Source organism: Dermacentor albipictus, chromosome 3, assembly GCF_038994185.2.
Source record: "Dermacentor albipictus isolate Rhodes 1998 colony chromosome 3, USDA_Dalb.pri_finalv2, whole genome shotgun sequence".
NCBI classification, from domain to species: domain Eukaryota; kingdom Metazoa; phylum Arthropoda; class Arachnida; order Ixodida; family Ixodidae; genus Dermacentor; species Dermacentor albipictus.
In genome coordinates this window covers 162,779,942-162,799,960 of record NC_091823.1, presented here as the reverse complement: position 1 = coordinate 162,799,960, position 20,019 = coordinate 162,779,942, and the positions used below count along the sequence as shown (strand labels likewise).

The following is a 20,019-nucleotide window of genomic DNA, read 5'->3' as shown; positions in this document are numbered from 1 at the left end:
TATTTAGAACGATTGCTGATTGCAATGGATGTTTACTTATATATCGTATGCCCATTCTGCTAATGTCTTGTAAAAGATTGCAGTATAAATAAATAATTAAAGAATGCCTCACAACACTCAGTAGCTGCTTGTGATTATATCTGCGACTTATTGCTGCATTGTCCCGTAGCCATATAATTTGGTAGATCGGCGATTTATTGCCGTCGGATCATGCATTTCTTCAGAACGCATTTTTTTTAGTTTAAATTTCTTTGAATGTTTATTTCCCTTAGAATGTCTCCAAGCTGCCTTTTTCGTACTTTTTAAGCGTCGATCTCTATGTGTCTATGGTGTTCTTCCGACACTGGACTCTTGGGGACGTATTCTATCGGACGATCACTTCCGACGATACTATCGCTTTCGTCAGACGTATTGCATGGTGCTTTGTGTGATTCGAGTGGTTTCGCTTAGCCAGCCCATCAGCTCAGCGGGTTTTGCTCAAGCATCCAGTCAGCACGCACTGAAAGGGATATCTGCGAAAGTCACTGTCTGAGAATAAGTCCATTGGTCAACACCCAACAGTGGGTAAATGCTATTACCAGTGAAGAAGAAAAATAAGTCTCTTGAGCGGGTCGTTTCCAAGCGGTATTTTTCCACGGCGTACCACGTCGATCGTGTCCGCGTGACTTGGCGACAAGCTGCTGAATTGCTTGTTCATCATGTCCGACCTGTCTGAACTCTCTGACATGGAGGATTCGCAGATAGGTAAGTGCCTGATCACCGCGTCAAATACCGCGTTCAATCACGCTAGAGCAGCGGCTACAGCCGCGATGGCTGCTGCGAAGGGGGCTTTCACGGGTAACCTGGCACACGCCTCACCGTATATTTGGACCGAAAGTTCATTACGCTCCATACATGACGCTCGTCTTGCTGCTACTGGTACCTATCGCTATGGGCCTTGCGCGCGAATGCATCTGTGTGTGTTCGGCGATATTAGGATGACACTTTTCATCGTCCGTAGCGCCGCCGATTGAAACATGCTTGTAAGGTTATGCCAGGATCCTTCAGTACTTTCCAGAAGCATTGCGAGTTGTGTTGTGCCGCCGTGATGTGCGAGAATGGTCGCAAGAGCAGATTTCAAGGAGTTCTGAATCTCGATTGCCCACTTGCCAAGGCAAGGTGTTTTACAAATTTCATCTATAGTAGTATCTTCGAAGGTATATATAGCAAGCGATTCCTAGAAATTATAGTGATGAAAACGGCATACGATAACTCGAGGTAGGATTTAGATAACTGTAGTAGTAGGACACAAATATGAACTTCTGAAGCGAAAGAGTCGGATGATAAAAAATAAAACGAGTATCCAAGCCTTTCGTCGGAAGACCTCATGCACAAACAGTTGCATTCTTTTAAAAAGGCGCCGACGCCAGTTTCGAAAGAGCAACGAGTGCCGATAAATTTAGCCGTAGGAAACAGAAAGTGAAATTAAGAACAGCGCAATTTTTACGCCTCTACAGCTGAATCTCGTAAGCGACACGGTTGTTTCCACCTCACAGTAACGTAGGGATAGCATTTTAGGGGTTGATTTGGTGAAGGGTCACGTGGTTAAAAGCTCGAAGAAATCTGAACCTAAAGTCACGTGACTCGCTCGGATCCCTGACATGGCTATAGATTCTAGGTGCTCTGGTCTCACGGCAGTCGCACGCAAGGCAACATGTGCCCAACGGGCGCGGGCGCGATGGACGGGTTTTTGCTACGTTCGCAACGAAGCGACATCCTTTTGCGCAACCATCGAACCAACGATGCATTATGGTTCAAAAGGCACATGCTTGCTTGAATAAGAGCTGTCCAGTGAAGTTAATGATGTGAAGAGGCGCTTAACGTTTTTCCTAGTTGTATTACTATGGTTATGATACTGCTCTCAAGGCGCTTACTTCTACGTTGCCTCACCGCGGCGCTCCTTTTTCAGAAGAATCCGACATGGACTCGATGACAGTAAGCACCAGGGGGACTTCGTATCCGCGTACTGAGTGGTCGCAGTAAGTAAAAAAACTAAAGGTTCGGGCGCATCACGGACCTGAACCACAATCTTATTACGGGACACGCCGTAGCGGGGGGGCTGCGGAATACTTATGACAACTTGAGGGTTCTTTAACGCGCGTCCAATGCACGTGCGGTGCACGAGCGTTTTTTTGCATTTCTCTTCCATCACAATGCGGCCACGATCGAATCCACAAGCTTGAGGGCAGCAGCACAAAAGCGGCCGAGCTATCACGGCGGGTTGGACCAGCTGTAATCCCGTATCTGGGACGGTGTGCCAGCGCCAAACGTCGTGTCCTATCGTATCTTTTTTGTCATGCGCTCTGCTTCCACGTAAACAGTGCGATAAATTTCATTTTCTTTAACTTTCTTATTTGTTTTTACAAAATTGCTTAACTTGTCAAAATTTTAAGCTCACCGAGAAATATGCAAGCTTTAGAGGTGGCTTTCTCGACTAGACACGTAGGAGGTGAGATGAGATCACTAAGAAGGGTATTTATGGGAAGCACCTCTAACGAGGATTACCTCCTTGCCATTAAAGAATCTCGACGATTGCTGAAATGTGAAAATACATATTGAATTCCTTGACTAGGCATGAATGACCGCCTTTTATGCCTTCAGTTTATTTTATTTCTTTCGTAAGTGGTGTACATGCTTACATAAGTATACCGAAGGAGCTCCGATAGCATGTAGCCGAAAGGTGACCTGTCAGAAAATACATACATTTGTGGAAATATATGACATAAAACAGTAATTTAGTCGTCAGTAAGTGGAATATTATGCAAAGTAAATGTAGTACAACCTTCAAATAATAAGAACTCACTAACTAGCAGTACAATTAAAACCGTATAGTTAAGGCGTTCGCAACAGAAAAAAAAACAAAAGTTTACAAAGTGCACAATTTTATAACATAAAAAAGGAAAAACTAAAGAGAAATGAGCAGGAGTGAAGTGATTAGATATGTGGATAATTTTGGTTATTTAGTAGGAAATCGGAGACCTAAGGAGGAAGAGCGCTTGAATTCTAGGGGGAGGCTGTTCCAAAGAGGTAATGCTGCGAAATATCCAGATAGTTTTTCATAATTATTTATTTATACACATACCTCACAGGCTCCAACTGGAGTATTGCGTGAGGGGGGTAAGAGAAACAACGTGTAGCAAAAACAGGAGCAACAACATAGCTAACATGGAAAATATAGCTAACAACAAATCACACAATTGAAAAAAAAAACTGAATCGAAAGACGCCGATTAACATCAAGCAAACGAAGAACAACAACAACGCTCTGAATGATCAGAAATGTGCGTGGCTCATTGAACTCCTGGAAAAGAACTGCAAACGCATGTATATTCTTAAATTGCTTGCAAGGATAGAGAATGAGAGTCAAGTCATATGGTACAAATGAATGTATGTATTTGTACTTATTAGTGGCAATAAGTAATTTTTGTTAGCTGCGAATCTTGTGCGGTCTAACTTATCCAATGTAGCCACAGAAGAAATATTTACCGGGGGAGGATTAATTCTTATTTGAAATAACATTACGGTTCAGTTATATTTAACAAGGTTACTCACCGAAAGTGTTCTTTCGTGGATAAGCATATAAAAAGCACTGCAGTAGAATGACCTGAACGATAATATCCGGATGGCCTGGTTCTGCAAATGCTGTCGCGGAGCTATGTGTATTGGATATGTGTTACCCCAATAATAAGCTGGCTGTAAATAACACAATACTGCAGGGTTAGTAATGCTCGTTTACTCAAATAATACACCGGCTTACTTAAAACTAATTCCGGGAACATGTTAGTGCTTCAAATAGGCAATATGCTTCGTAAATTTCAAGTTTGAGTCTAGACTCATATACCAAGAAATGAGCATTCATTTACTGCGCTGGTGACAAGCGAGTTTAGGATGGCAGTGGGAATGAATTTTGGTGTTCTATGGTTCGAATGAAAAAGCGCAAAAGACGTTTTCGTAGGATTTATTCCGATTTAAGATGGCACCACGTCAAAATAATTTTCAGATCAGTGTTTAGCTTAGTAGTCAGAGAAGTTAGTGGACGATCGGTTGCAAGTAATGTGGTGGCGTCAGCGTAAAGGAAAACCTGTGTTTCTGGCAGACAACTGGGTAAATCATTTATATAAAAGAGGAACAGTATTGGGCGAAGTATTGACCCCTGCGGAAATCTTTTATTGGCCATTCTAAAATTAGAAGTTGAGGCGCTATAATACACCGCCTTTTGTCTATATATTAGGTAACATTTTGTGAGGGATAATGCTGGGCCATCGACGCTTACCGCCCGTAGTTTAGCTAGTAAGATGACGTAGTTTATGGAATCAAATGCTTTTGATAGATCGATAAAAACTGGTCCTGCTCATAAACCGGCGCCTATACCGCATTTTTATTTAATCCGTGAAAGAAAGTATAGCGCAGTCAGTCGAGAAACCTACCCTGAAGCCACATTGATATGGCGAAAGAATGTTAAATTTTAAGAAGTATTTAGTGAAGCGTTTTTGAGTACGTTTTTTCGTAACTTTGCTACAGAAATGAAGAATAGCAATAGGGCGATAATTAGAACGCAGTAAACTTTTTTAAATACTAGAATAACTTTTTAGTACACTTGGAAATACACTGGTCTTAATGACCAAATTTGTAACATGAGGTAACGGGCGAGCGATAAGATGAGCTAATAATTTATTAATAATTGAACTGCTTTCGTCCAGCCCTGTACTTGCAACATGTAAATCCTGTATCACTTTGAATATATCATCTGGGCCAGCTGGAAATTAATACAATGGATGCAGGCAACTCTGAAATGATCGATTGCTGACTATCACTGGTATGATCGAAGGTATGATCACAGAGAAACTCATTACATGCGTTGGTGATGTCTACTGGTTGCTTATACGTGGCGTCTATACTTAATGATCTCCGAAAATTAATTAAAAGCAGATTCTGCGTCTGTCTGAAATCACAGTGCACCAATGTAGCTCACCAACGCCAGCGATGAAGTCATGAGGTTTGTAGAAGCAGGTTTGTACAATCCATGACACGGTTTATATAATTGACAAGGAAGTTTAAGAGGAAAGTGGTCAGTGATGTTATCTTCAAGTACACCGCAAACTGGAGGACGCATAAGGTTAGAAAATATGTTAGCTATTGAGGTGGCGGAAGCCTGCCAAGTACATCTAGTTGGACGGGAAACGAATCATTCGAAGCCAAATCCGTGAATGCAGTTAGTGTAGGCTGTAGTAGCAGCGTTGCAGTAATCTAAAAGATTTGAGCTAACGTCACCAAGAAACACAACATTTTCCTTTTCTGAAGACAGATTACCAAGCAAAGTGTTAAAGTCATTGCAAAATGTCGATATTGAAGATGAAGACGAGCAATACAGGCTACCGACAACTGTCTGTCTCGCATCCTCTAGTTTTATACACGCAGCTTCACAATTCACCACTGAAAGTGAAATGACAAGTTAGCGTTTATAACGCACTTATGGAGATACAAAAACAGCGATACCTATTTAGCTCTGCTGAGGACGATAGCAGTATTCGGAATCATAAGAGGGAAAACCAAATAAGTTATCTGCATCTGAAATTCAAGTTTCAGAAATACAGGTGAGAGAAATATGTGGTCTACAGACGCTCAAGAGTTGTAAATATAACAGAGTGTCTTTTTAGACATCGATTATTAAAGTGAATAGCACATAGGCATGGGTGCGTAAAAAAAGATTTGAGTTGCTCAGTTGAAAAATCAGATGAGATTATAGAATGCCCCAAATAGGTTATTTCGTTGACCCTTCATAACTACCGGAAGACAGATAAATCACCCTCGGACGAGATTAGATTGACTCGTCTGTCGCACGTCTTTCTAGCTTTTATTTCTCCATTCTCGGTCTGTAGGGATTGGCAACATTAGTCCTTTTTCAGTGACTTAACCTTCGCAAACATCACTTTATTACAGCGGGTCAAGTGATCATTAATATAAATGGGAACATAATTCGGTCCTGCGAAGCCGAATACTTTATAATTTAGACGAGCCTTTCGCCCCTTAGCAACAAAATCCTGTTTCTTTGACCTTGAGCAGAACGGGGCAATAATTTTCTTATTTCCCGTTCCTGACCTCGTTGGGACGCGGTTTGCAACATCGATGTCGTCGCCAGAAATCGGACAGCACAATTTTTCACCAACAGCTTCGCAAAACAGCTCTCGCCTTGTGTATATGATACTCCCTCGATTTTCCCATGGTTTATTCTTGAGTGCTGCTCAAGTTCTGACAGGTGTTTGGTAAGCGCTTCATTCTCGGTCTTTGATTCTTTGTTAGGCGTGGTCAAAGTAATATTTTGAGTTCGAGCTTCTCCAACCATTGTGCTGAGCACCTCGGTACTTTTATGAGGTCTTCCATTTCGCCTTCCAGTTCAAGAATGTTTGGTTCCGTTGATAGCTTCATTGAACACTTTTTCACAAAATCAGCGACTACCGCTTCACATCCACCCGTGAACAAGGCTTCTAGCTGATCAATTCGTTTTGCAAGCTCAGCACAAGTAGGCATAGTAGCAAGCACAAGAAAATAGTACGAGCACTTGGAGCCGCAGCAATGCAAGAATTAGACAGTAATTAGACAGTAATGACAATAATTAATGACAGTAATTAGACAGTAATGCAAGAATTAGACGCAATCATTAGACAAGTCAATATCAAAATAAGAAAAATTAACTTCTTAATAAACTCAGACAATCGATCCTAATGGAACACCTGAAACTCATAATCTTAGTTCATAATTAGTTCCAGACATGCAAGTGGCCGACGGTGCTAATTTATGCGGCGTAATGAATTCCGGGCAGTGTCACACACAAGAAAACGAAGAGTAACTGCCTATCCCTGTATGCTTATCCAGACACGAAGTTGGGCTAGTTGGTTGTGCAGCATTCCGTGAAAAATAGTGCAACAGGACCAATTAATCACGTTCGTCCTGTTGTCGCACTGTTGTTCTCGAAATACTTATCAAGCCGCAATTCACGCTTAACCGAACGTGAGGCGTGAACAGACCCGCCACTCATTGGTGTTCTGCTTTGAGCGTGACACTTGCGGCCTTGGGCAGTTGATTTTCGGTTTGCATGGTGACACCACCCGAAATTCATTACACCGCAGAAATTAGCAGCGTCATCATCTTGCATGCCTGAGCCGATTATGAACTCGGATGATGGGTCCACTTTTGCATTAGATCAGTGACTCTTCAGATTAAAAAGGTAATTTTTCTTATTTGGGTAGTTACTGTCTACATACTGCCTGGAGTCCCAGTAAAATGTGTGGCTCTGAGCTAAAACAACCTAGGGAAAATCACTCGCAAATTATCGCACCTTCTACATTTTAAGGAACAGCGAGCGCAGTTTCTCAAGAAGCTTGTATGATAGAGCGAATTGCTAAAAAAAAAAAAAACAAAGAGCAGGAAGTCATGCTTAGGGCAGCACGCCTCAAAATATGAGACTGATTTTGTGATTCGAAATAAGCTTGAAAAGTATTGTGAAATGGTCAAATGTGCTACGCCATCAACAGCAGACAACGGTAGAGAATTAGCGAACTCGATTGCTTCCGAGATGTGCCGCCTCGATTCCTGCTTCCTAGATCACATATCTTACGCGATCGTTGAAGTTAAGTGCGCCACGAGAAGTTATTGGTCCCAACTAATAAATGCATTGTTGTAACACTCCCCACCGCATTGCATTGCCCGTAAAACAAATCAAGAATGGCATTGTAATTTTACTATTTCAGATCACAAAGCCAACACTTTGGCCGGTGATTCCTGTTATTAGGTCATGTGAAGGGGTAAATTGCAGTGCAGCCGCTTATCGCAGTCAATGACTCGTGGTTGATGATTTCTTTAATTGTTTCATAATAATTTCATTACATCTGAAACGATTATCCCTAGAAGCGCTACTGCTTTTATACGTTTGTGTTCTTTATACTACGATGTAGCAGTAACGAATGATCGAAGTACTAAAGTGCCTCGCACTTTCCTTACAGAGGAGACACGGCAGGAGAAGCACCCTGGTGGCGCATGAATCTGGTCGCCCTGTTCTCCGTCTCTCTCGTCCTCCTTGGTCTCATCGGTGCAGGTGTGTCCTCTATGTTTGATGAGGCCTGAGCTTCCGGCAGGATAGATGTCATTGGGACACAAAGGGGAAAAAATGTATGAAGATAAGTGACATCTGCTGATTGCACCTCCGTAATACCGAATGTGTCATTCACACCATGCACAGGCGGCTTCTTGAAAAGAGGGGTGGTTTAAATCGTATGAAACTTGTCTAGCCAGCTCTTTTGTGCATTTTCCCGGCAAAGTGAAAGCGGAAGAAAAGGCGCACCTGCACACGATGCGTGCGCAGAGCTTTACCAACTGAGCTACGGCTGTTGACAGCCCTTGCGTTCACTTTCTTATGGGTTCCTATGAACATATATGTGCAACGCAGCCCAGGATGTGTTAGTTAACGCCGCTAGAGGTAATTTCGACAGACTATCGCCGCTAAACTAGTGGCGTTCCGGATCTGTTAGCTAATGCAACCAGAGTCATTTCGGCAGAATATCGCCGCTTAATCAGTGGCGTGCTGGATGTGTTAGTTAACGCCACTCTTACTAATTTCGGCAGACTATCGCCGTTAAGCCAGTGGCGTCCCGCCTTAAGCCGGAACCGCATTCCACCTTTTCCGCGAGCGGAAAAAGTTGCGCCAGGGAGGTTCCGTCAAAATTCGCAGAGAGCAGGGCCATCTGGTGGCAAAACCAAAAGGTCACGTCACCAAGGGTGCGATCTTGTACGCGTTCCAAACTCGAACGGAGGCGGTCCGTTCTTTCCGTCGCGAAATTGGCGGTCCGTTCCGTTGCGTTCGTCCGATAGCAGACAACACGGAATGATTGACAGCAGATATCACTTCACAATTGACGTCATGGCGTTCGACACCGTTCAAACTGACCAAGCGTGTGCGGCTCGGTGGAACGGACCGCCTCCGTTCTATTTTGGAACGCGTACAAGATCGCACCCCAAATGCTACGTGACTTATCTGAACTCTGATTAGCCGACGCGCCGCGCGACGCATTTTTTTTCTACTCCGAGCAGCAGGATGCGCGGCGCGATTTCGTGACGGGTCATGCTGGGCACGCGTCAAAATTACGTACGCGTCCCACCATCCGCGCATCAATCACGCCTGAAATCGCGCCATGCGGTTCCTCTTTGCACGACCCATATTAGGTCACGCTTGCGTGGATGTTCCGCGCTTCAGTGAATGAAATGGCCTTGGTTGCACGAGAATCGACGTTGCGTGACGTGCCATCGCCTTTGTAGTGCGTGGAACAACGATAAATGCATTGGTTCATCGATTCCTTCTCTAAAGTCTTGGCATACGACATACTGAATCATCGATTCCGTTCCGAGGTCGCATATTGCGATTCTGTCCCTAATATCCACATCGCGTTTAGCCCTGGGTCTGGTGGTTTAGCCTACCGTGCGAGAGTCAACTTCTGAGGTTGCGTGCTTCAGAAGGACTCGGTTACACCGCGAGCAGTTGGTCGGCGGCAGTTTTTTTTGTTTACACTTGTTGCCACTAACTGAGCCACGTCATCTGGAAGAGTTGTCTATTTGGAACGTTGTGTGCACATATGCCTCATTTCGGACGTATGCTAAACGGAAAATATTCTCGCGTAGTACTGAGAGGGAAGAACACAACAGCAAAAGTATGAATGAGGAAATTAAGTTTTTATTGGGCGAACCTGTGGTGATAAAAAAACAGGCTGCACTCGAAGCACAACGATAGCGGCGCACACAGTCACCTATTGTCGATAGCTGATCTGCGGGTCGATTTCATGCAACCTGATAATTCAAGGTTCGGTGAAGACATACGCAACAGATAGAATGAACGATAAAATTCGCGGAAGGTCCACATCATGCAGGCGCGTATAGCGCTGATGATGTTTAACATTTGTTAGCCGATGAACAGCCGTCACCGGAGAAAGTATTATGCACACGTGTCAATGCCCTCTCTTAAAAAGCATCGTCCCTATGTTCCAAACACGAATACGACAGAAAACCAAAAATAAAGAAGAAAAGGAAAACACTAACAAAGAAACGAACTCCTTAAATTCGTCAGAGGGCGTAGAAAGGCTGAAGAGGCGCCACGTGGACGACTTTAGGTCGTGCGCTGCGCCACTGTGATTGCGAAACGCCGTCTGGCACAACCTCATAGTCCAGCATGGCATACGTCGGATGACCTTGTAGAGTCCGAAATAAAATCGTAGCAGCTCTTCGCTAAGTCCTCGTCGGCGTATCGGAGTCCAGACGCAAACACGGTCGCCGGGCTGGTGTTCCACATAGCTTCGTCCAAGATTGTGGTGCCGGCTGTCGGTCCTCTGCTGGTTCTTGATGCGCAGGCGGGCGAGCTGTCGGGCTTCGGTGCGCTGGAGATAGGCGGCGACGTCGAGATTCTCTTCGTCCGCGGCGTGTGGTCGAGAGTCGTCGTCGTATTCCTTCCGTAAACTACCTTGAACGGCGTCATTTGCGTTGTTTCTTGCACTACCGCGTTATAAGCGGTTACGCATGGCAGGATGGACGTCTTGTGCTCGACGTCGAGGTACATTGTTAGCATGTCGGCGAGGGTCTTCCTTAAGAGCAAGACCAATTGTCGGCGGCTGGTAGGCGCTTGTCATCCTGCGGATTGTCTGGCTGTATTGCAGAATGGCTTGGGTGAGCTCTGCTGTAAAGACAGTTCATCTGTCCGTGATGAACTGTAAAGACATTTGTCGGTGATGAAGACTTTAGGGGCATCATGCCGCAGCAGGATATTGTCGATAAAGAATTTCGCCACTTCGGCTGCACTATACCTTTCGGCAGAGCTTTCGTTGTAGATGTAGTCCGTCGCCCCGACTATCCCCCTATTTGCGCATGTTGACCTCGGAAAGGGTTCCCCCAACAAATCCATCCCGATCTGCTGAAACGGTCGTCAAGGAGGCTCGCTCGACTGTGGAAATCCCGCTGGCTTTGTCGGTGGTGTCTTGCGTCATTGGCAGTCTGGACGTGTCTTGACGTAACGGGTGACGTTGGTGGTAAGGCGCGGTTAATTGCAATCCTTGTATTGTCACGTGTGTACGGTACAACCACAGTTGCTCGGCTGTCTGATTGTCGCGCAGGATGTGCAGCACTTCGGAATGCTGCGGGCACAACCAGGAAGTAGTTTGCACGGGCTAGGGAAAAGTTCTTCACCAGGACGTCCTTTCACAAGGAGAACAATGACAATCCGAGCCTAAATACCTTCGGGGCAAAGTCCATCTTGCCTTCCAAGTACTCAGCAAGGCTTCTTAGCTTTAGGTCCGCTCTCACTGCTGCTCGGCAAAGACGTCTGTGCTTATTGTTCCTAGGAGGGCGTCATCATCTGGTTCGCCTTGCTATGGGTATGTAGGGGCGCGTGACAGCCTGTTGGTATCTGAATACTTCCGCCCGGACTTATAAACTACGGTGATGTCGGATTCCTGGATTCGGAGATTCCGTGTGCTAGGCGACCAGAAGGATCCTTTAAGTTTGCCAGCCAGCAGGGGGTGTGGTGGTCGGTTACCACTTTGAACTGCTTGTCCTAGTGGCCTCGAGAGCCACCACGGGAGGGACCGGCGCTGCTATCGCTGTGACATAGTAAACGACATCACGTGACTCGCGTTTGCCGCCACCAGCCACGCCAGCGCTGCTCTATGCCTTTCATCCCGAAGGCAGTAATTTCGTTTATTGTTTCAGCATGGTTTACTGCTCGGTGCCGCTGTGCCGAACGTATTCGACGGAGCCCAGTGCGAGTTTTCATGCGTACCCCAAAACCAAGCAGCAGCGGGATGCATGGTTGATAACGCTGAGATTGGGGAAGCAGCCCAACATTCATTATCGCGTGCCTAGCAAGTATTTGCGTGAAGATCTTGTGTACGGTGTTGGAGATAAAATGTTCGGTTATTACGACGTGGAACTTCCTGGGACTGCACGTATTAGAGTTTATGTTTATTCGCGCCAGGCCGGAAAAGGCGGTGCCTTATTCCCGGAGCAGTGCCATCGCAGAACCTTCCTGTCCGGCCCTTGGACCGTGCAAAACAGACCGAGCTTCGACAGAATAGGGAGCTGGAGATAAGCTCGCGGCTGATTTCCTTCGGGTTGCATGATTTGTAGGAGGTTACGCGCAACGTGTCATGCAGAACCAGACGATTATATATGCGCAGAACCGCAGAAGCGCAGAACCAAGCGCTTATATATGCGCACTTATATGGACCCTCCAAGCGCATTTCAACCATTGCCGTCGCCGTGAAGTTACGCGTAAAGTCCAAGGGCGATAGTACCATCACCGCGCAAAATTACGCAATATTGCCGCGGGACTCGCCGCTCGAGGCACTTCGCGTGTATTCGCGGGCTTCTTTCGCACTCGGAAAAACACTTTGATGTAGCACGTATTGAGCAACAGAAAGCTGTATCGGCAGTTTATCATGTTGCTCTACAAATTTGTCAATGACACTTTTAATGGAAATATAATATTTTAGAAGTTAATTAATTAATGAAGACTAATTTCTAATTAGGCGCAATTTGCCATCATGATGTTCCTTTACGGTGCATATTTGAACGTGGTCAGCTACACACACTGCCTCTCCTTCTGTTAGCAGTCGTGATGTGCTGAACTGCTGGTCAACGAATTGGTTGATGCTAAAGAACGGCAAAGTCACTGACGCCCCCCCCCCCCCCTCTACGCGGTGTGCGCGACAGCAGCAGCTAATTAAAATATCTCGATGATAAATCATCGTGCCGCGATAATTCTGGCGAAATTAGAACGCCGAATTCGCCACTACGAATGCTGCGAACAATACTGTTATTGCGTCCAGAGTGCGTATGGCTACCCTTATTAAAGGTCATGCGAACTTAATAACCAATGTCAAAGCATTATATGCGTCGCCAATTTAATTACGCACTCAAAACTAGGGTGAAGCGCTGCCGACAATCATGCACAGCAATCAACACAAATCGAAATCTTACCTCTCGGTCGCGCACTGTGCGAGCAAAGCAAGAAATAGTCGCGCGCAATCACTCTTGCCTCAGTAAACAAAAATGTACACGAGATGTTCGAGTGCTTCCAGTTGTAGATTGCTAGGTAAATTTTGTAACAGCTCTTATATACGCGAGTGGCCCCTTCACGTTCGTCGTCCATGGCGTCGCGTGCACACGCTCCGCCGAGTGGACGATGCCGTAGGTTGGTTCGCTAAACACCTTTGTTGGCCTGCGCACCGGGTTGCTTTGCAGCTAAGACTCACACATTCAACGCTTGTAACACGAAAACAACTGTGGCTGAATGGGCTGAGCCGCTGGAGACGTCGACCACTTCGCAATCGGTATCACGTGATGACGTTTTCTACGGCACGGAGAGATACCGGCGGACGGCACCACGCCGTGTCCTCGACTCCAATATATAAGGCTGAAATTTAGTCGTAGCCCAAATGATCACGAGGCACCCTTTATCCGTCGTTGAATATTCCCGTCCGCTTTCAAAAGCAACCGGCTAGCGTAAGCTATTATGCTTTCAACTCCATCCTTCCTTTGGACAAGCACAGCATCGAGGCCTACGCTACTTGCATCGGTGTGGATTTCCCTCTCGGTGGCTTCGTCAAATTGTTAAAGCACTGGTGATGACCGCAGCCGTCGTTTCAGCTCCTGAAATGGCTCTTCCTGCCGTGATGCCTATTTAAAATCGGCGTCAGATTTCGTGCGATGGGTTAATGGTACCGCAATTTCTGAAAACTCTCTCTCAAAGCGCCTGCAATAGGCGCACAAGCCAAGGATCTGCGCACTGCCTTCTTGTCGATGGGTTTAGGGAACATATCGATCGCAGTTGTCTTCTGTCGGTCGAGATAGACTCCAGATTTGCTGATGACGTGGCCTAGGAACAGAAGTTCTTAGTAAGCGAAATGGCATATTTCTGGCTTCAGAGTGAGTCTGAATGACTTCATCGCCTCTAGTACTGTCTCAAACCTCCTAAGGTGATCGTGGAAATTAGGGACGAAGACGACGACGTCATCCAAGTAGACAAGACAGGTCTGACACTTCAACGCTACTAACAAGGTGTCCATCACGCATTGGGACGTTGCAGCCGCCGAGCGGAGTCCGAACGGCATGACATTAAACGGATAGATCGTCCGGCGTGATGGTGATCTTTCCGCGATACCTCTAGTCGACTTCTATTTGCCAGTGGCCAGTCTTGAGATCCATCGACGAAAAGAATTTAACGCTGCAGAGCCGATCCAAAGCGTCGCCTATCCGTCGGAGGGTGTACTTCCTTCTTTGTGAGCTTGTTCATTCGACGATAATCGGCGCAGAAACCTAGGGTTCCGTCCTTTTTCTTCACTAAGATTATAAGTGATGCCCACGGTCTTGCAGAAGGCTGTATGTGTCGTTGCTCAGCATTTCATCGGATTCTTGCTTTACAGCTGCACGCTCTCACGTCGAAGCTCGGCAAGGGCTCCGGCGGAGTGGTCGAGAGCACTCTTCAGTTATTATGCAATGCTTTGCAATTGATGTTTGTAGAATCCTCAATGACGTCGAAAAGCAGCCTTTGTATCGTCAGAAAAGAGCCTTGAGCTGTTGATGTTTACTCATGGCATTTTTACTCAAATCTGGTTCTGGAACTATGGTCGACGAGGTTAACGCGGCAGAATCCGAGAGGACAAATGCATTGCTGGTTTCCGGAATTTCCTTGATGTATGCCATCGTCATGCCTTTGCTGATGTGCTTGAACTCCTCGCTGAAGCCTTGTGAGCTTCGCTTCCGCTTTCCCACCGTGCAGTTGAGCGATCCATCTTTCGACGCAAATTTCAGTGTCGAGCAGAAGACATTGGTCACTCTCGATGACGCCTTTTACGTCAGCGGGTGTTCCAGTGCCGACGGCAATAGCAATGCTAGAGCGAGGCAGGATACTCACTTGATCTTCGAGCACACTCAAGGCGTGGTCACTACGAGAGTTGTTCGGCGGTATCGCTTGATCTTCCGACAGCGTTATCGACTTAAGCTCGATGATTGCGCCGTGTTGGTTCAGGAAGTCCATGCCGAGAATGACGTCTCGTGAACACTGTTGGAGGATAACGAAGGTGGCAGGGTAAGTCCGGTGATGAACAGTAATTCCTGCCGTGCAGCAGGCATGTACCCAGGATTTTTTTCGGGGGGGGGGAGGGGCAACACAAGGTAAGTTTTCTATGCAAATGAGAGGGGGAGGTACCCTTACTAGTACAAATGTGAACAGCGCCTACAACTCGCCATAAAGGCACCTACACGCGCAAGATAGAATTGAAATAACGTGTACCTCACAGGTACGCCTGTGAGGTACACTTCTCCTTTGTTTGGCAAACAAGAAACCACATCAAACGGACTTGCGCATGAAAGATGCGCAGGAAGAACACTGCCAAGAACAAGTAAACAAGCGGAAGTGTAATATAAAGATTTCAAGTAGCATTTTTTGAATTAGCTTTGGAAGAATTACAGAGAAATATATATTTGCGGAACAATCACAGTTCTTCTCGATCCCTCTTTTACTGCTCCACCAAGTGCCGAAACCGATTCGTGTTGTCATTTGGGAAGCTGCGTAACGATGCAAGGTCACCAGTCCCGTACAACCGCGTAGAGCACAGGCCGCAGCGGTTCTGGACGTACTGCGCCCACCGCGGAAGGTAAGAAAAACACCCATATTAACATAGCACAGCAGAGAAGTGGCTATGTCAGACAGCTCGACTGACAACTGTAGAAGCGTCATTCAAAACACACGGAATTATTCTCCGCTTCCGGCGGCTCCCCGTACGTTAGCCAATCCCGAAGATGCAACACCGGGCCGACTCCCGGTGAAGGTGAAGCAGGAGTTAAGCACTCCCCATGCGTGGGTCGATCCCGAAGGTAGTGCCATACCGGGCCCACCCGTCGCGGAGGTGAAGCAAGTTTTAAGCGCTCCCTACACGTGGGCCCCTCCCGAAGATAATTCAATGCCGGGCTGACTCGCGGCGAAGGTGAAGCAGGCGTTAAGCACTCCCCATACGTGGGCCCGTCCCGAAGGTCGCGAAGGGCGCGTTACATGTTCTCGAGCCCACATGTAGGAAAGAATATGTGCTATTGAGCTTGGACCCCTTCAGCGCTATCACCACGATCGGCCCGCATGATGATTTTTTCTTGTGACGAACGGTGCAAAAACTACGGAAGTTGTTCATATATACTGCTTTCGCTGTAAAAGGCAGCAAAATGTCGATCGCCGAGTAGAATGATTTGTCGGCGCTTTAGGAGTGCGTGTGAGGAGTGGTGAAGTGGGCGGATTGGCGGGGGGGGGGGGGAGGTTATGCCGCTTAATTTCGGTGGAGGGGGGAAGGGCCCTCCCGCGCCACCGCTTGGGTACGTGCCTGCGTGCAGATACCAGTTGGCGCTATCAGGTGTCCTTTCGCGGTAAGAATTTGAGAGCCTTCCCACGCAGTCAACTTTTTTCAACTGGGTGACGAGGGGTACACCCATGACGGAGTACTCGACTCTTGTGTCCACGGAAGCGGTGACTACGGGGCCATCGAGAAGCACGTCGAGGTCGATGGTTCTTTGTCTTGCGCTGCACTTTCGGCTTGGTCTTGGGTCACGGCGACATCGTGTTGACCTAGAGCTGGAATGTCGCGTCATAAGGCCTTCTTTTGTCGGTGTAGTTTTTGTTTCCAGGCCTAGTGCGAATTTCAAGTGCCTTCTCGGTCGTTGTGGCCTCCAAAACAAATTCGTCGACAGTCTTGAGTGAGTTGTGCATTATTCTGACAAATAGTTGTCCTTTCACATCCCCCATCAAGGACCAAAATTTCTTTTCTTCAGACATGTCGGGGTCGGCGTGGCGGAAGAGGCGAGTCATCTCCTCCGCGAAGACCACGATGCTCTCGTTCGATAATTGCAAGCTGGTTTCTGAGACAGCTTCGGCCATTTCCCTTCGTACGACACTCGTGAAGGTCTTACGAAATAGGTCCCACTTCACCCCAGTGTGGTCTCACTGTTCTCAAACCAGGTCCGACTGACGTCACCCAACGAAATATGGACATAGTGCAGCTTGTCGTCGCGGCTCCAGTTGAAGTCGCGGTCCTCTCGTATGTCTGCAGACAGGTATCAGGGTCTTCACCAGATGATCCACGGAAAGTCGGTGGCCCCCGAGGTTGTCGCAGCAGGGTGGGGGATGCTAGGGCTGCCATTGGGGTCGCTCACTTGGCTTTGATCCCTGTGGTCTTCTCAGGAAGAGGTCCGCATCCGGTAGCAGTCCTTACTGCCTACGGCTAGCTCGCTGGTCCTTGGCGATGTTGATGATGTTCTGTGGTTTAGAGCTTGGATCGCGGCTTTGCTGGGGGCGTTCGGTAACTCAGCACAGTAACACCTCCGCCAGATGTCACGTAATAGTGAAAGTGAAGACCACAGCAGCGAAACTAAGAATGAGGAAACTAAGTATTTATTGGGCGAACCTGTACCCTCAAGAAGAGGCTACAATCAAAGCACACCGATGGTTGCGAGCCCTGTGGGCGATCGTCGAAAATTTGATCAGCGGGTCAAGCGCGTCGGCTTTTGTATATCACTCGTCGCAGGTTCCAGTGTAATCCCTGGAGCCCGCGTGGTTTCTAGAAACTACTACAGGGTTCGTGTCGCGCATGCAATCTGATAATTCAATGTTCCGCGAGGACATACACAACAGGTAGAATGAACGACAACTTTCTCGTAAGTTCCAAATCATGCAGGCGCGTCTTGAGCTGAGCGATAACGTTTAACATTTGCTAGCTCGAGAACAGCGGTCACCAGAGGAATATAAGCACACGTGTCAGTATTCAAGAACGCTGCTAAGACGCTATCATCAGTTGGGGCATAATAGTTCTGTGCACGCTTCACCACAAAACACTGACAAAAGAACAAATAGAAAGACATGCAACGTTCTTCGCATCTTCCTGTGACCAGCCGTGGTTGCTTAGTGGATATAGTGTTGGGCTGCTGAGCACGAGGTCGCGGGATCGAATGTCGGCCATGGCGGCCGCATTTCGATGGGGGCGAAAACACCCGTGTACTTAGATGTAGGCGCACGTTAAAACAACCCCAGGTGGTCTAAATTTCCTGGAGTCCCCTACTACGGCGTGCCTCATAATGAGAAAGAGGTTTTGGCACGTTAAACCCCATAATTTAATTATAATCTTCCTGTCAGCGTTTTACCTAGGGGCCTGCCTTTTAGTAAACCACAAATAGCGATACGACCATGACAGCTTCCTCATCCTGAACATTTTTGTACACTACCAATTGTTCGGTTAATGTGGCACACAGTTTGTCACCGTACCGATACTCTAACACGCTAGCCACGATGGCGTCAGTGTACCGTATCATTTCACGTGCATATTTTTTTCTTATTGACCGCGGCCATTTTTCATATGACTATCACTGCTATCGATTTGTTGCCCGGTGCAAGAGGCGCCTGTTGTAACGACCATTTCCTGTTCACGCCGCTTATTAATGAGCTAGTGCCCCAAGATAGCGGCCATGATAACAATGCAAATTTTCTATTTAATTTCCTTGTTAACAAATATGTATTCTGGTCGTGTATATTGTAAAGATACACTTTTAATTTCCAATTTTTTGCGCAACTATACTCGCGGACAACTTTCTGTGGCAATGAAGGGAAAGTACGGGCACATGCCTGCTGCACATGTGTTACCGCACCACGTAGTCTGGCAGAGTTTGACAGTGCTTTTGATTGGTCGTAAAAGACGCTGACCCCGCAGGGGCGTCTGCGCAAGCAGGCGTTTGGTGCGTTGCGACACCACGGACCCGAGCACACGAGGGTTGGACCCTCCCGCGTGTAGCCGTGCGCGGCTTAGCCGTGTCCGGGGAAAAGGGGATCCTGGGGGTTGAGCCAATGCCGGGTGTTTGGACCTTTACGGCCCCTCGGCGGCGGCAACACACCCCTTTGGCCTCGGCTTCACGTAGACGGCACCCCCGGACTGACCCACCCGGGGGAAATCGGCAGTCGCCTTTTCCTGTCCTCCTCTCCAATCTTCGTCTTTCTCTCTCGTCTTTCTCATCTTTCCTGTCTTCTCATTACTTCTCCTCACTTCCTAGTTTCCCGGCGGCAAGGGTTAACCTTGTGTAGCTAGCCAGCCTTGGTTATGCTGTATTTGGTTATAGCAGCGATGTACGGCTGGCGTTGGCAGGGTCTCTCTAGCAGGAACTCCTGTCACGTCCCCCTGTTGGGCTCCATGGTGGGTGGTCGGCATCGCGGCCGAAAACCCTACTGTACTCATGGAAAACGCTTTTCCTAAACTCCCTGATCGCCCTCACAAACGAGGGCGCACCGAAGATCTCTTTCAGTTTTTCGGACGACAAGTCCAGAACTTTCCTAAATATCATGTGATCCATTCAGAAAACCCAGACAAACTAGTGCGTAACATCTCACCGTTCCTTGTTTCGAAGTCTTTAACTGAAGTTTTTGGAACAGGATATAAGGCGTCGAGAATGACAAGTGGTGATCTTCTCTTGGAGCTCCACGATAAGAAGCAGTACGAGAAACTGCCGAAACTCGTCTCATTTGGCGAAACCCAAATAACAGTAACTCCGCACCGTACCATGAACACCACCCGCGGCGTTGTCTCGGACGATGACATGCTAGAGCTCACTGAAGCTGAACTCTTGGAGGGCTTCAGTGAACAGAATGTAATAAATGTTAAGCGAATTAAGATCAGGCGAGACGGTAAAGAGATCAACACGAAACACCTTATACTCACGCTCGGTTCAAGTGTCCTCCCCGAGTCCATCGAGGCCGGTTATATCAAACTTCGTGTTAGGCCATACGTGCCAAATCCTCTCAGATGCTTTAAGTGCCAAAGGTTCGGCCACAGTTCACAGAACTGTCGAGGCCGGCTGACATGTGCCAAGTGTAGTGACACTGAACATTCCTCCGAAACATGCCAGAAGACTCCACATTGTGTCA

At 47.2% G+C, this 20,019-nt stretch overlaps 1 protein-coding gene across 3 annotated transcripts in view; it reads left to right on the top strand.

Annotated features, from left to right (window-relative positions):
• The first annotated feature begins 597 nt into the window (after positions 1 to 597).
• Positions 598 to 20,019, top strand: part of LOC135905210 (beta-hexosaminidase subunit beta-like) — a 170,071-nt gene continuing 150,649 nt past the window's right edge. For 2 of the 3 annotated variants that reach the window (XM_065436225.1, XM_065436223.1), the window contains exons 1-3: positions 598 to 744; positions 1,949 to 2,018; positions 8,039 to 8,130. In XM_065436225.1, the coding sequence (XP_065292297.1) occupies positions 699 to 744; positions 1,949 to 2,018; positions 8,039 to 8,130 (208 nt within the window). In that variant the 5' untranslated portion in view covers positions 598 to 698. The remainder of the gene's footprint in view (positions 745 to 1,948; positions 2,019 to 8,038; positions 8,131 to 20,019) is intronic. The other variant, XM_065436224.1, reaches the window with a different exon arrangement.